This window comes from Crocodylus siamensis, chromosome 2 (assembly GCF_052110815.1).
Source record: "Crocodylus siamensis isolate JL-2025a chromosome 2, ASM5211081v1, whole genome shotgun sequence".
In the NCBI taxonomy this organism is placed as follows: domain Eukaryota; kingdom Metazoa; phylum Chordata; order Crocodylia; family Crocodylidae; genus Crocodylus; species Crocodylus siamensis.
Genome location: NC_143396.1, coordinates 12153992 through 12167866, shown reverse-complemented (window position 1 = coordinate 12167866; position 13875 = coordinate 12153992). Strand labels below are relative to the sequence as shown.

Below are 13875 nucleotides of genomic sequence, written 5' to 3'. Positions count from 1 at the left end.
TTAACCCCATCTACTGTAGCTTTGCCTGAGAACGCTCGTTTTAAAAGAATTGTTTAAAATGTCACACGTCACTACGAAAAAAGCAACACGAGGAGACCCACGACCATGCCACCTCTTCGTGACCGGCAGATCTCTCTTACCAAAAGGAGCTTTGAACGCTGTAAGTGCATACGCTGTGATACCACAAAGCAGCCAGAGCACACGGCTCACTTCACATCATTAGGCTCATTTACTGCTGAGCTGCCTTGAACAGCACGTGGCCAACGTATATGGCAAACTGGTCACTAATCAACCTTTGACCCCTGCTTGGGAGCGCTGCATTAGAGAGCCTTGAGTTGTGCAAGGGGATGTCTTGCTGTTCCAGGACTCGCTCCCTCCCTGCCTCCTGTCTCTGCTGCTTTGGCAGCAGCAAAAGCCGTGCAAACATGGGTGCCCAAGCCAGGATGCAGCTATGGAGCCGCGTAAAAGGCAACAGCTGGGTCAAGCGATCGCCCACGAGAAAGCCGGGCACGTACAGTCCATCTCCTACCAATGACTCACCATAACCAGTCAAATCATCGCATGGGCTTTGAACATTGGGAAAATGTTGTCTGAGCAACCTCTGAAGGGACAAGGGCTGTTCTCAAGAATGACCGGAGCTGCTGACCTGATTCTGTCTGTGACATCGATAAGAAATTAGATCCAGCAATCTGCAATCCTTTAGTTTAATTACAACCTCATTTCTTCAAATTATAGCTGATGCACAAGAATTCAATTCATTCCAACTATATGAGAAGTCTGTGCAACGCCACTGTTCACTTTGCTGAGACAACAAGACGCCTAAACTTTCAACATTTCCAAACACAGAACTTTTAAATGAATTTTAACTCCAAAGAATTCATGGATTTATTGTAAATGCCAATACAATTCATGCTCTTCTCAAGAAGGGTTGCAATCCTGGAGAGAATACTCTGTCTTTCACCGGGCCTCCCTTCCTGCCCCAGGGCAGCGTTGGGCTGAGCCAGAGCACAGGGGCAAGACCCCCCAGCCAGGACCCTGTGGGGTGGGTGCCAGCAGGAGCACTGGCACAGCCCAGCCCCATCCCCAGGCCAGGCTGCAGCAGCACCAGCGCCTCTGGGGGAGGCTTCAAACCCCGCGACGTGTGGAGCAGAAAGGGGAGAAGGGGGAACCAGCACAGCCCAGACGCCTGGGATATCCCCGCAGTAGAGCATGGGCATCGCTGCACCTGGATCGTCCCCCTGAAGTGCCCGTCCAGCCTCTCCCTGACACCTCCAGAGATGAAGAGTCCCCCGGTCCCTGGCATCTCTCCCGCGGCCTCTTTGTTCTCCGAAGGAAGATGCATTTCCAGACCTCCCGTATGACCTTTCTTCTTTTCTACTGTATCAGGCAAGGACCGGGACCATAAGTCAACTTTCGTGAGGACGCTGATTAGTCTCGGCTTTCTGGAACAAAAGTTGCACGTGGCAGCGCTAAGCGCATTAGAGCCCGGCCGTCACAGCCTCGCAGACCCGGGCGATGCAGGTTTCTGTCCCGCTGCCTTGTCTGCTCTGCAAGCTGGACAGACACCCGAGTGTCAGTCCGTCCACCCACGTGAGTTCTGCTTGCTCCAAACCTCTGCAGTCCTTCGGGAGTCAGGCGTCACTTTATAATTCCAGCCTCTTTTCTTCTCCTTGGTACAATGATGCCTAAGCTGTTTCATGTCCAGGGGAAAAGAGCAAAGGGGCTGAACGAAGTCTGCCTGGACTTGGCTTACGAAAGGACTGTTGGGCCAGGAGTCCACTCTTCCAAATGAAAATATCCCACGGTGGGAGACACTGAACTCCTGACTGCCCGTGCTAACCTCATGGCAATAAGGCCGTGGGAGCCGGGTCCTTCTAGTCTTTCAAGAGTACCTGGATTCCCCGTTCCTCTCTCATATTCCCCAGGAGAGGGAGAGGGAAAGATGGCAATACTTCACCATGCAAAACTAGAGCAAACCTGAGCACACAGTCACTGTTCAACCAGAGAGTCCTCCCTCTGCTTGTATGAATGCATGCCATCTGCCCCAGACCGGAGCGTGTGACTGCGCACATGCATGTGCAGACAAAGACTGGCACGGGCCCAGGCACTGGTCTTGTCGGGACGTCTCTACAGTGTGCGCTGCACACAGGTGCCAACATACTTGTTGCTTGATCCAGCCGGCCTGCCAGCGTCTGGCCTGTGGGCCTGCCCCAGAGAAAGGAACAGCCTCGTTTCAGGGGTTGCTTGGGGCAGTCAGGATGTCCTCGGAGAGGACCGGCTTTTTGCTCCCGTCTGGAGTTCTCTGGGGAGACGGTAGCTGGAGAAGTCTTCCTAGAAACATCACAAACTCCACCAGAGGTTGATGCATCTGCCTGTCTCCGAGAGCCCCAACCCGAGCAGCAGCGGGGATGTCCTGGGGGTCTGCAGGAGGTGTAACAGGGCACCTGCTCCCTGCTACAAGAACACAAAAGGGCCCCTTTAAGGGCAGGGGTTTTGTGGATCACGCAAAGGATTAATAAACATCCCTGTGAGCCGGTCAGCTGAGGGCAGGTGCCTGGAAGGGGACAGGACTCGGCACATATGAACCCTGATCAGAGCCAGAGCACGGCGGTTCGGCCTTGCAAGCTGTGGGGTAAGGAGCTCCTGGCCGGGGAAGCCCGATGCACTGCGGAGCTGCCTTGGGACCAGCACAGGGGGAAAGGGAGGTTTTCCCTTGCAAAGTGGCAGTGGTGGTTTCCCCTTTTCTTGCTGTTCATTTGCCCAGAAGGGAGCATGATATTTGCATGGCTTGGGTTTGAGAGTAAGGGGTGGCTTGGAGGTCCCATTAGTGCCCTAGGGGCACATGCTGGGGGCAGGCTCAGGGCAGAGTTTGGGGTTGGGGTCCCAGGGAAGAGCTTGAAGGCCAGTGGGCCCAGAGCCCAGGGCGGACAGGACTGAATTTAGGGGCCATAAGGCCTGAAGCCCAAGAAAGGCAAGGACTGAGGCCGGAGAGCCCAGTGCCTGAGAGGGGCAGCAGCAGGAAGCTGGGACCCCAAAGCACAGTTCAGTCGGTGAACTGGAGCTGAAGGGCTCAGCAAAAGGAAAGGGCCAGAGGCCAAGAAAGCTGAAGCCTGACACAGGAACCAGTCTCACTCAAAGACCAATTTAACAATTTCTTTGCCTCCATTTTTCTGAGCAGGGACTGGGTCACCCTTGCCCCCGGGATCCTGGATGGACCCAGGGGAGGTGCAGCCAGGCCAAGGGTCAGTGAGGATCTAGTCAGGGAACATCTGGAGGGACTGGACATATTTAAATCAGCTGGTTCGGACGATCTCCACCCCTGAGTGCTGAGGGGATTAGCTGCGGTCATTGCGGGACCCCTGGCATGGCTGTACGAGCACTCGTGGTGCTCTGGTGTGGTGCCAGAGGACTGGAAGAGGGCCAACGTGGTCCCCATCTTCAAAAAGGGGAGGAAGGAGGACCCGGGAAACTATAGGCCAGTTAGTCTTACCTCGGTACTGGGCAAGTTTTTTGAGACAGTTATCCTGGCACATGTCCACAAGGGGCCCGGGGGGAGATCATGCTTGGGGGCAACCAACACGGGTTCATTAGGGGCAGGTCCTGTCAGACCAACCTGGTGGCCTTCTATGACCAGGTCACCAAATCCTTAGACACAGAGTAGCAGTGGACATCGTCTTCCTGGACTTTCGGGAGGCCTTCACCACTGTCTCTCACCCCATTCTCGTTAAGAAACTGGGGGACTGTGGTGTCAACACCCACACGGTCAGATGTGTCGCCAACTGGCTGGAGGGCCGCACCCAGAGAGTGGTGGTGGACGGGTCATTTTTGACCTGGAGGGATGTGGGCAGTGGGGTCCCCCAGGGCTCGGTCCTCGGGCCCGCACTGTTCAACATCGTCATCAGCGACTTGGATGAGGGGGTAAAAAGCACCTGCTCAAATCTGCTGATGACACTAAGATGTGGGGGGATGTGGGCATGCTAGACGGGAGGAATAGGCTGCAATCGGACCTAGACAGGTTACAGGGGTGGGTGGATGAGAACAGGATGGGATTCAACACTGACAAGTGCAAGGTGCTGCACCTGGGGAGGAAGAACCAGCACCATACCTACAGGGTGGGGAACTCCCTTCTCGTCAGTTCAGAGGCAGAAAAGGATCTTGGAGTCATCATTGATGCCAAGATGAACATGGGCCGGCAGTGTGGGGACGCGGTCAGGAAGGCCAACCACACCTTGTCATGGATCCACAGATGCATCTCGTGCAAGTCCAGGGAGGTGATCCTCCCCCCCTCTATGCGGCACTGGTCAGGCCGCAGCGGGAGTACTGCATCCAGTTCTGGGCGCTGCACTTAGGAGGGATGTGGACAGCATGGAGAGGGTCCAGAGGAGGCCACTCGCATGGTCGGGGGCAGCAGGACAGGCCCTACGAGGAGAGGCGACAGGACCGGAACCTGTTCAGCCTCCACAAGAGAAGGCTGAAGGGGGATCTAGTGACCTGTTACAAACTAATCAGGGGGGACCAGCAGGCATTGGGGGAGTCCCTGTTGCCCCGAGCACCGCCAGGAGTGACCAGGAATAGCGGTCACAAGCTGGGGGAGGGTAGATTTAGGCTGGATATCAGGAGGCGCGACTTCACGGTCAGGGTGGCTAAGATTTGGAACCAACTTCCGAGTGAAGTGGTGCTGGCTCCTACCCTGGGGGTGTTTAAGAGGAGGCTGGATGTACACCTTGCTGGGGTCATTTGACCCCAGTACTCTTTTCAGCCATGGAGGGGGGTCGGACTCGATGATCTGCTCAGGTCCCTTCTGACCCAACCAACTATGAAACTGTGAAACCTCCTGCAGCCTCCCTCCAAATTAAGTTTAACATGAAAGGCAGCAGCAGGTGAGACCAGGAGGGGAGAGGGCTCCCCAAGCGTACAGCCAGGGCAGGAGCTGTGTGGCTACCAGGGGAGCCACGGCAGCCCCCGAGCACGAAGCTGCTGCAGAAGACACCAGGGGAAGGAGCTGCCCTCCCTGCCCCTGGCATTGGCAGCATCCACACCCTCCAGCCACAGCCTGTGGGGAGGCAAAGCAGAGGTGGCTGGACTCAGTCAAGCAGGCACTGGTAGGGGAAGAGGCTGCGGCATGCCCCGAAATGCGTGCCACATATGCATTCCCATGTGAGCTGGACACACAGCCCTGTCTGTCTGCCCTTGCTTCCCCCACCCAGCTCCCTACCTGAGCAGTGCCCAGGGAGAATACGTCCAAGCAGGAAAAGTGCTCCCAGCGCCAGGTGCTGCTCGGAGCTAGACCAACACATATGGAGCCGGACTACGGCTCACAACAGGCGTCTCCGCCAGAACGATTCTGTGGCCAGGCACGTGGCCCCGAGCCCCAAGGGAGGCAGAGGGGGTCGGGCAGGACTGCGAGGGGTGCCACGGACTCACCACCTGGGCCGGCCCTTGCTGAAGTGCCTCCTAAACGGACCCGCAGGCCACTGCACAGTGAAGCACCGACTGCCCAGTCGTGCCTCACGCACTAAATGGAAAGGCTCACATCGCGCAAGCAGTGCTCCAGGTCAGGCACACTGCAGTCACTTAGGAGGTGCGGCCGCCACGCAGCAGCCTTATGGGGAGCTCCGGTGCTCGCCGAGAGCAGTCGGCAGATCTGCCTGCGCTAAGGCCATGGCTGTCTGCTCCTGCCTGCCTCGTGGGGAAATCGTCTCCTCCCCCCTGAAATACAGCTGCCTCGCAGGTGAAAGGCGAGAGGTAACAGAGATGCTGCTGCACCCTGTTTATGGACAGCGGGTAAAACAATCCTGCATCCGACCAAGACGAGGCACCGGCCGCAGCATAACTAAGGTGGGAGCCCAGGACATGAGCCCGGCGCGGGGCAGGGAAGAGGGGGAACTGGCACGGAGATGGGGTTGGGACTTCAGCCGCTGAGTGCCAGGAGAAGCCCTCTCACCGTCCTAACCCCGCGCCCCAGGAAACGCCACTGCTGCAAGGAGAGGAGTCGATGCGGCTTGCCGCCGGGGTCAGCCCTCGTCTCCAGCCCCGCACAGCGCCCAGGCTGCAGAGGCGGAGCGTGGAGACGTGCGAACGCCTGCGGCACTTACTGAGCATAGAGCTGCCTGGATCGCACGACGAACTTAAAGATGTACTCCAGGGCTTTGAACGTGAGCATGAGCGGGTCACAGGGCTCCCCTCGGCCAGCTGCATCCACATACTGCGTGAGCACGGAGATGAGCTTCCTGCCAGGTGGAGAAAGAAAGGTGGGAAGAGGGGCTGGAAGGTGTGTGGGGCTCTTAAACCCAGCCCCCCCCGGGGCACAGCCTGGGCTTCAGGGGGCTCTCGATGTCCTGGTGTAAGGGGTGCTGCAGAGCCACCCCCACAGCTCCCCAGTGCCAGACCCCAAAGGGAGGAGCAGCAAACTGAGGCTCCCCGCATGGCCAGCCTAGCACAGCCATGCCTCTGGGTGCAGCGCTGCAGGTCCTGGCCCGCAGCCGCCGGAGAGAGGGCAGCACCAGGACCTGGTGCTTGTGGAGGCTGTTACGCTTGTCCCGGGCATTCACAGATAAACACCCCCAGCCCCGTGCACCGGCATGAGCCAATTCAGCAGAAAACACCTCGTGATTGACACAAGCAGACTCCACACGCGGCCACCCTTGCGGCCATGCGGGCGCTTACTTGTAGGCCAGCGTGGCGCTGAAGTGCTGCCGGATGTAGGCCTCCAGGACGGCGTTGAAGTGGTGGAACTTCCTGTCGGCAATGAGCCCCACGATGAAAACCTGTCGGGGAAACCGAGGCAGGCGTCAAGGGCAATCAGGCCCCAGCACAGCAGTGTCCTGGGGTCTGCACTGGCTCAGGAGGGGCATCCTGCAGATCCAAATCATCATCCCGCTGCTCCCTGAGATGCTCTCCCCCCGCGCTGCGGTAAGGCCTTAGGGCCAGTGCTGGCTTGGAGCGGGCAGCCCTCCGTACCAAGCAGCATGGACAGCCCTCGGGTGCAGGGGGGCAGAAGGCGTGCACCCCGAGATGAACAGACCTGGGACGGTCCCGCAGCTGGATGGCTCCAGAGGCCCTACCCGGGGTATCTCAAGAGCTGCCCCCCCTTTGAGAAGCTTCTTTTGGACGCTCCCAGTGGCCCCCCGGTTGGATCAGGGATGACCGTGGTGTAGGGAAGCCAAGCTCGGCCTCCCCCCCGGAGCGACAGCAAAGCCGAGGGAGCCCGAGGAGCGCAGGAGTTTGGCCGGGGGGGCGTTAGGGGTGGTGGCCCCCACACCAGGGGCTGAGAAGAGGGAATGGGCTCACTTACAAGGGCATCGAAGACGAGCGTGTCATAGATGTCGGTGTCCGCATACTCCATCATGATGGAGAACAAGGCGTCCAGGGTGTCCTGCAGGAACTGGGGGGTGCACGGGGACAGCCAGAGCTTGAGCCCAGCATCTGGCGCCACTGCCTCCCCACAACACCGCCTGCCCCAAAGACTGAGGCACCAGAGCAAACTCCCGCCCATTGTCATGCGCCAAGGGACGGGCACAGTTTCTATCAGATGCTGACACCTGCAGCCTTTTCCAAATTAAACCTCTCCTGGGAGTCTCGCCTCCCGGTGCTTCCCTGTCCGGTCAGTGTAACTTCTCACCAGCACCGGCCCTCTGAGCCCAGGTATTTCCTAGCCCCTTGCAGTGCTCTGGACATCACCGCAACATCAGTTACAATGACCCAGCCCCAAGTCACCCCAGTCTTTCCCACGGCTCTTCCCTGAGGGTCCCCTGGGTTGCCACTGGCTCTCGGAGCAACAAGGTGGAAGATCCGACGGGAGATCTCCCTCCCGGCCCCGCTCCAGGCGGGAGCCTTCTGCGCATGCGCCTGGCACAGCCCGGGGCTTCATGCTGCTCTGCCCCAGCTCACTCGGTGCCTGCCTTTCCCCTGGACTAGCCTGGCCTGCTCCCAAGGCATTGCCAGCCGAGTCTCCACTGCCCACTTCTGTCTGGCTAAGAGGGGCAATGCTCAGGTTTGGAGGCTCAGACCCTGGGGACCACAGAGACCGGACTCAGGAAGGAGGTGGTGTCCTGCAGACTCAGGCTGCCAAGGGCCCTCATACCTTGATGACTTCCCCTCCATCCACATTTGTCAGCTTCTGCAGGTTTCCAGACAGGAGCTCTGGCTTTGACTTCCACTTCAGCAGCCCAAGCAGGTCAACTACATGCAAAGAAACTTGGGCATCAGCTCTGTCACTGTGTCATGCTGGCCTAGGCCAGGACCTAGCCCCTGGACCGCACGTCCAAGCCAGTGCTCCCTGGCTCCTCCACCTGTCACCCCCGTCCAGCTGCCCACGTCCGCTGGCCCCAGCACAGCTGCAGAAAGAGATCTTCTCCTGGGACAGAAACACTTCCCAGTGAGGGAGCAATGCCTGCAGCTCCGGGAGCTCCCGGACGGTCCCACAGCTTCAGCCCCATAGAGCAGACAGCTCGGCACGCTGCTCCTTGGAGGTTTGATGGGGGGAAGACAGCAAGCAATGAACAGAGACGGGTGCACGCCGAACTGATGGAGCACCCTGACCTTGTGCAGCTGCTCGCCGCTCCAGGGAGCTGCAAGCCGTCTCAGCCAGTCCACACCGGGGCAGGAAGCCCCTGGCTGCCTAGCAAGCACGGTGCAATAGCACAAGAGGGTGGACCCCATCCTTGCTCCCCTCCAGTTTCATGCACTCCACAAAAGCCTAGTTTCCCCCTCGACCGTCTCTCTGCTCAGGCCTATGGCACCATACGTGTGCGAGACTCCAGGTGTGACCAGCTTGGCACGGCAGCTAGAAAAGGGACCTGGAGACCCCCCTTACAACTGCACCATGCCATGTCATGGGCAATGCAACACACAGGGACCAGGCTGCTCCCCATCTGCCCAAGCTCCGGCCATAGGGACCATGAGCCCGGAGGCAAACCTTGAGCTGGCCTGGATGGGAGCACGCCCATGCTGCTTTCATGCAGGTGGTGAAACCACCTGCTCTGGTCTGCAGCGCTCACTCTCAGCCCGTCAACCATGCGGCGCCCTCAGCCACAGTGAGGGTTTCCCAGCAAGGCCACGGCCCCATGGCCTTGACACCCCCACGCTGGTCTGCCCGGAGCTGCGCAGCGTGGGAGGTGGGCTGCCAGCCTTTTTGTACATCAGAAACACACGATGGAGCTGAATAAAGGGTTATTGCTACAGAAGCTCGAGCTGTGCGTCAGGGAGAGAAGGAACTGGATCCGAACAGCTCCCAGCCTCACTTGTGCCATTATCACAGACAAAGAGACGGCAGGCCACGTCCCCCCAACTGCGAGCTGCTGTCACTGCCTGTGAACAGACCCTCGGCAGAGCTGCCATCGGCAGCTTCCCGGGGGCACAGCCTTCAGCTTCACAAGCGGCTTCTCTGCCTGCCAGAGGAGCTGCTTGCATGTGGGACGAGCCAGGACCCCTGCAAATGCCCTTCTCCAGTGCACCGTGAAGCGGGGACTGCTTCGGGGCAGGACAATGCAGCATTTTAAAAACCCACCAAGTTCTTTCAGGGCTGCGGGGAGCTGCTGCAATGTTTGCTTTGGATCACAGGAAGCCAGCAGGTTCAGTGCCACTGCGGCAGGAGTGTGGAGGCACGGTTGTTAGCCACGGCTTCACCGCTGTAACGTACTGAGAAGAATGAGCTGGCAAAGCCCGATGAAATGTCCGTGGGGCTTTCTGCATGGTCTCAGGGACACATGGGCTGCACAGCCCTCGCTCAGAGCGTTTTGAGACCACAGCTCAATTCAGGCTTTCAGTAAAGGGAACATTTGGCTCTGTATTTGCATATCCGCTGATCCTTCACCATTAGCTTTAGATGCCCGTGTGGAGCAGTTGGCATAATTGTCAGTGTTATTTCCAGGCCTGTCTGCTGCCTCTTGCCCTGTGCTCTCCCAGTGCATGCTCTACTCTGGCAAGAGCTGCCAGAGATGTCACCATGCCCGCGCTTGTCTACAGCCCCCTCAGCTCCCACCCCAGGCACCGAACCGGCGACCACAATCATCGGGTCAGAGACAATGAGGGTGTGGAGGGAGCTCAGGAGGTCACATCTAGACCAACCCCCTGCTCCAACCAGGACCAGCCCCAACTGCATCATCTCAGCCAAGGCTTTGTCTACCCGGGTCTTCAACACCTTCAAGGATGGAGACGCCACCACCTCTCTGGGGAGCCTGGTCCAGTGCTTCACCACCCTCCTTCGGAGAAAGTTTTTCCTAATATCCAACCTCAATGTCCCTTGCTGCAGCTTGATCCCATTGCTCCTTGTCCTGCCATCTGCCCCCACCGAGACCAGCCCAGCTCCATCCTCTTTGCAGCCCCCCTGCAGGGAGGTGACAGCTGCTATTCAATCCCCCCCCTCAGTCTTCTCTTCTGCGGACTCAATGAGACCAGTTCCCTCAGCCTCCTCTCACCAGTCACATCCCCCAGCTCCCAAACCATTTTTGTTGCCTGCCACTGGACTCTCTCCAATGTGTCCACATCCCTTCTGTAGTGGGGGCACAGCTGGACACAGGACTCCACATGTGGCTGCCCCAGTGCTGAAGAGGGGAAGAATCACTGCCCTCGATCTGGCAATGCTCCTACCAATGCCCTGGCCACCCACCTTCTGCACTCGCTGCTTTTCAAGGACGGGGGCAGGATGAACGGCTCATACCTCGGTACCTTACCTCCATTCAGGGCCTACGCGCTGCCACTGGATGTGGCCCTGTGTTTAATTCTGAAAAACAACCCCAGGCAACGAGAAGACCCCTCAGCAGAGGAAGTCAAAGCAGTTGGCTGCCATCAGCTCAAGTCAGCCTCGTAAGTGAAAGCCTGCCAGGAGCGCCTCCAAGATTGGTGCTACCTGGAGCCGGACTTGGCTGCTCTAACCGAGTGACTGGCAGGACGGAGACGGTAGCACTTCCCCTTCTTACGGACGTCTGCGGTAAATCCAGGAACGGACTCTGGGGCAATCCAGCCCCGCTGTGCTGGGGCCACAGAAGTGTGTGACTGATCAACGAGCATGGCCTCTGCTGAGCAGGCGCCAGCTGCTCCGTCCCCTGCGCTGGCATCGGTACAACAAGGCCCGGTGTGCGTCCCTGACTCTGGCACTGTTTGCAGAGCTGGCAATTAAGCCAAGCATCTCTTTGCTTGATCTTGGGTCACGTCCCAAAGAGACAACAACTGCAAAAGCCCTTGAGGCTAATTATTCAGCCATTTTCAGAACAGTGCTAGAGTTCGTCTTTCACATCTCCTCGCCCACAGGTTGCAGGGAGATCATCACACGACACCTTTGCCAGACATCTTTTGTGCCAATGTCTGGGCTGAAAGGCCCCCCCATGACATATCCCCAGGAGACACTAGGCCTGCAGTGCTGATACCTTCCAGCTCTTGGACTTTAGGGAGCTAAAGACTTAGCCACTTATTTTCTTTAACTGTAAAGCACCAGCATTTACAAAAAGACACAGTGTGCTGTGCAGCTGCGTGTGTGCCCAGGGGTGCACGGAGAAGGTCCTGTGGATACAACGCAGGGGCCGAGGGACACGGGACCAGACAGCTCGGAATAACGCAATGGTCCTGGCGTGCGCGCGGGCCGGAGCGAGGGGGGCTGCTACATACCGTTCTGGGTCAGCTTCGTGGAACAGACAAGGGTAGAGATCTGGAAGCTGTCCCGGGAAGACACGCTTATGCCAGCCATGCTGCTGCTCACTCGGAAAGAGGCACCAGACAGAGCCTTTGCCTCGGACACACTTCCGGTAAAAGGCAGGTGCAGGTAGCAGCCGGCTTCCTCCAGCTTCCGGCTGTCACCCTGAAACACGGAGCGTGTCATCAGAAAGAGCGAGACACTAGCTGGGGTTCAACCCACACAGCAGAATACTGGGTGAAGCCACGAGTCTGCTGCTAGACAAATCGGGACTGATGTAGAAATCACAGAATCAGAGAAAACGAGGCCTGGAAGGGAGCTCAGGAGTCAGAGTCCAACCCCCTGTGCTGAGCAGGACCAGTCCCAGCTACGTCATCCTGGACAAGGCTGTCTGCCCAGGTCTTCAACACCTCCAAGGATGGAGACTCTCTGGGGAGCCTGTCCCAGTGCTTCCCCCCCTCCTCATGAGAAAGTTCTTCCTAATATCCAACCTCAGCTTCCCTTGCTGCAGCCGGAGCCCATTGCTCCTTGTCCTGTCACCTGCCCCCACTGAGGGCTATGATATACTTGAGCTTGACCTAGTCCCCTGGGACAGTCTGATAAAGTAATTAGCACCCTATTAAAACCAGTAAAGCCACTGGCTACCTGATCAACTGTTAGCTCTGTAAATGGGGAACACGGTCCTGTGATATACAGGAGGTTGGACTAGATAATCTAATGGTCTTGTCAGGCCTTCATTTCCTGGTACCCATCCCACCGAGGCATTTCTAGAGATGCGACAGAGATCTGCCCTGGTCCCAAGCTTTTCAATATCTTTGTCAATGATCTTTAAGAAGATGTAAAACCACTGCTGCCGCAGTTTGCAGATGAGATAAAAATGTAAGTGCAAAACAAAGGTGGGGCAGGTCCATTATTCAGGCCAGCCTGTATCACTTGGTGAGATAGGGTCATTTGAACAATCCAGGGAACAGCCTGTTTTAATACAACCAAATGCAAGGTCATACAGTGACATACAAGGACACTTATAAGAAAAGGGCCAGGCCTATAACATGGAGCACAAATGACTACAAATACTGGGGTTTAAGTGAACATGAGTGTAGGAACGTTACATGAGCAATACTGCATGCTGTCTCGCATCCAAGCTTTGACAAAGATGCTGTAAAATTGTAAATCGTTCAGCAAAGAGCTATGCGAATGATTTAAGGTCTGAAAAACTGGTCTTCTAAGGAGAGGCTAAAGCAGCTCAATCTGTTTTGCTTCTCCAGGTGAAAAAAGAGAGAAAGACCGATGTCAAGAGGGTATCACGATGGAGCAGAGAGCTCTTCTGCAACAGCTGATGACTACCATATGGCAATGGATAAAGACAAATTGCTGCATGGAAAGCAGAGGAGGTGCCGGCTCTCAGGATCCTGCGGGGCTGCCAAACCAGGCTGGAGAAGCAGGGCCAGACGCAGCGACGGACGAGGATGGAGGAATCCGGCATCGGTAACAAGACTCCCTCCGTTATTAGGGAGCTTTTCAAACCAGGTGCCCAGGCTGCGCTGGGAGGTCAGCCCTTCAGCCTAGCCGACGGGCAGCACGGGCGCATGTGGGGCTGCTGATTGTTTCAGTATCCCTTCCTTGCACCTTTGTCCTGCTGTGCAAAATGAGCAGTACTTCCATTGATGCCAGCTGTCCGCTTACTAAATACACCCCTGGCCAGAGCCTCGAGGGGAGGAAGGTAGGTGCCAAATCCAAGCAGCCCTGCAGGGTGGGCATGGTGGAGACAGAGCCCGACGGTCCTGGTGGGGCTGAGAGAGGGAGACCTGTGTGAGTCCGTCCCGGCAGGGGTAAAGGCACAAAGCCTGGCACCTGAGAGAGGCCAGGAAGCTCTTTCATGCGGCAGGAACAGGAAAGGCATGATCCCGTGGTAAGGAGCTGCAGCTGGAGCCAGACAATTCAGAATAGAAATAAGATGCAAATTCTTAACAGCGCGAGAAAGTATCGAAGCAGTTTCTCCAGGGTCATGGGGGAGTCTCCATCCCGCCGAGGCTTTCGATCAAGACTGCTGGCCTTCCTGCAGGCTCCGCGGTGCAGGTCAGTCACAAGTGCATGCCTGCTGCAGAGGCTACGGGAGGTCTGACTAAGCATAATGCATCCTAATTCACCCATGGAAAACAGTCTGAAAGCTAAACGCTCGGACGGATGGAGGTGCCTAGTAAGCAGAGAGGACAGAGGTGGCTGCCAGCGAGACAGGAGACTGACCA

At 57.4% G+C, this 13875-nt stretch overlaps 1 protein-coding gene across 1 annotated transcript in view; it reads right to left on the bottom strand.

Annotated features, from left to right (window-relative positions):
- The window catches only part of LOC149869944 (dedicator of cytokinesis protein 2-like), a 107967-nt gene that overhangs the window by 75533 nt on the left and 18559 nt on the right, over positions 1 to 13875 (bottom strand). Inside the window, exons 19-23 of the mRNA XM_090035178.1 lie at positions 11605 to 11794; positions 8084 to 8181; positions 7295 to 7384; positions 6667 to 6767; positions 6096 to 6230 (exon numbers count right to left, since the gene is read on the bottom strand). Of these exons, the coding sequence (XP_089891304.1) occupies positions 6096 to 6230; positions 6667 to 6767; positions 7295 to 7384; positions 8084 to 8181; positions 11605 to 11794 (614 nt within the window). The remainder of the gene's footprint in view (positions 1 to 6095; positions 6231 to 6666; positions 6768 to 7294; positions 7385 to 8083; positions 8182 to 11604; positions 11795 to 13875) is intronic.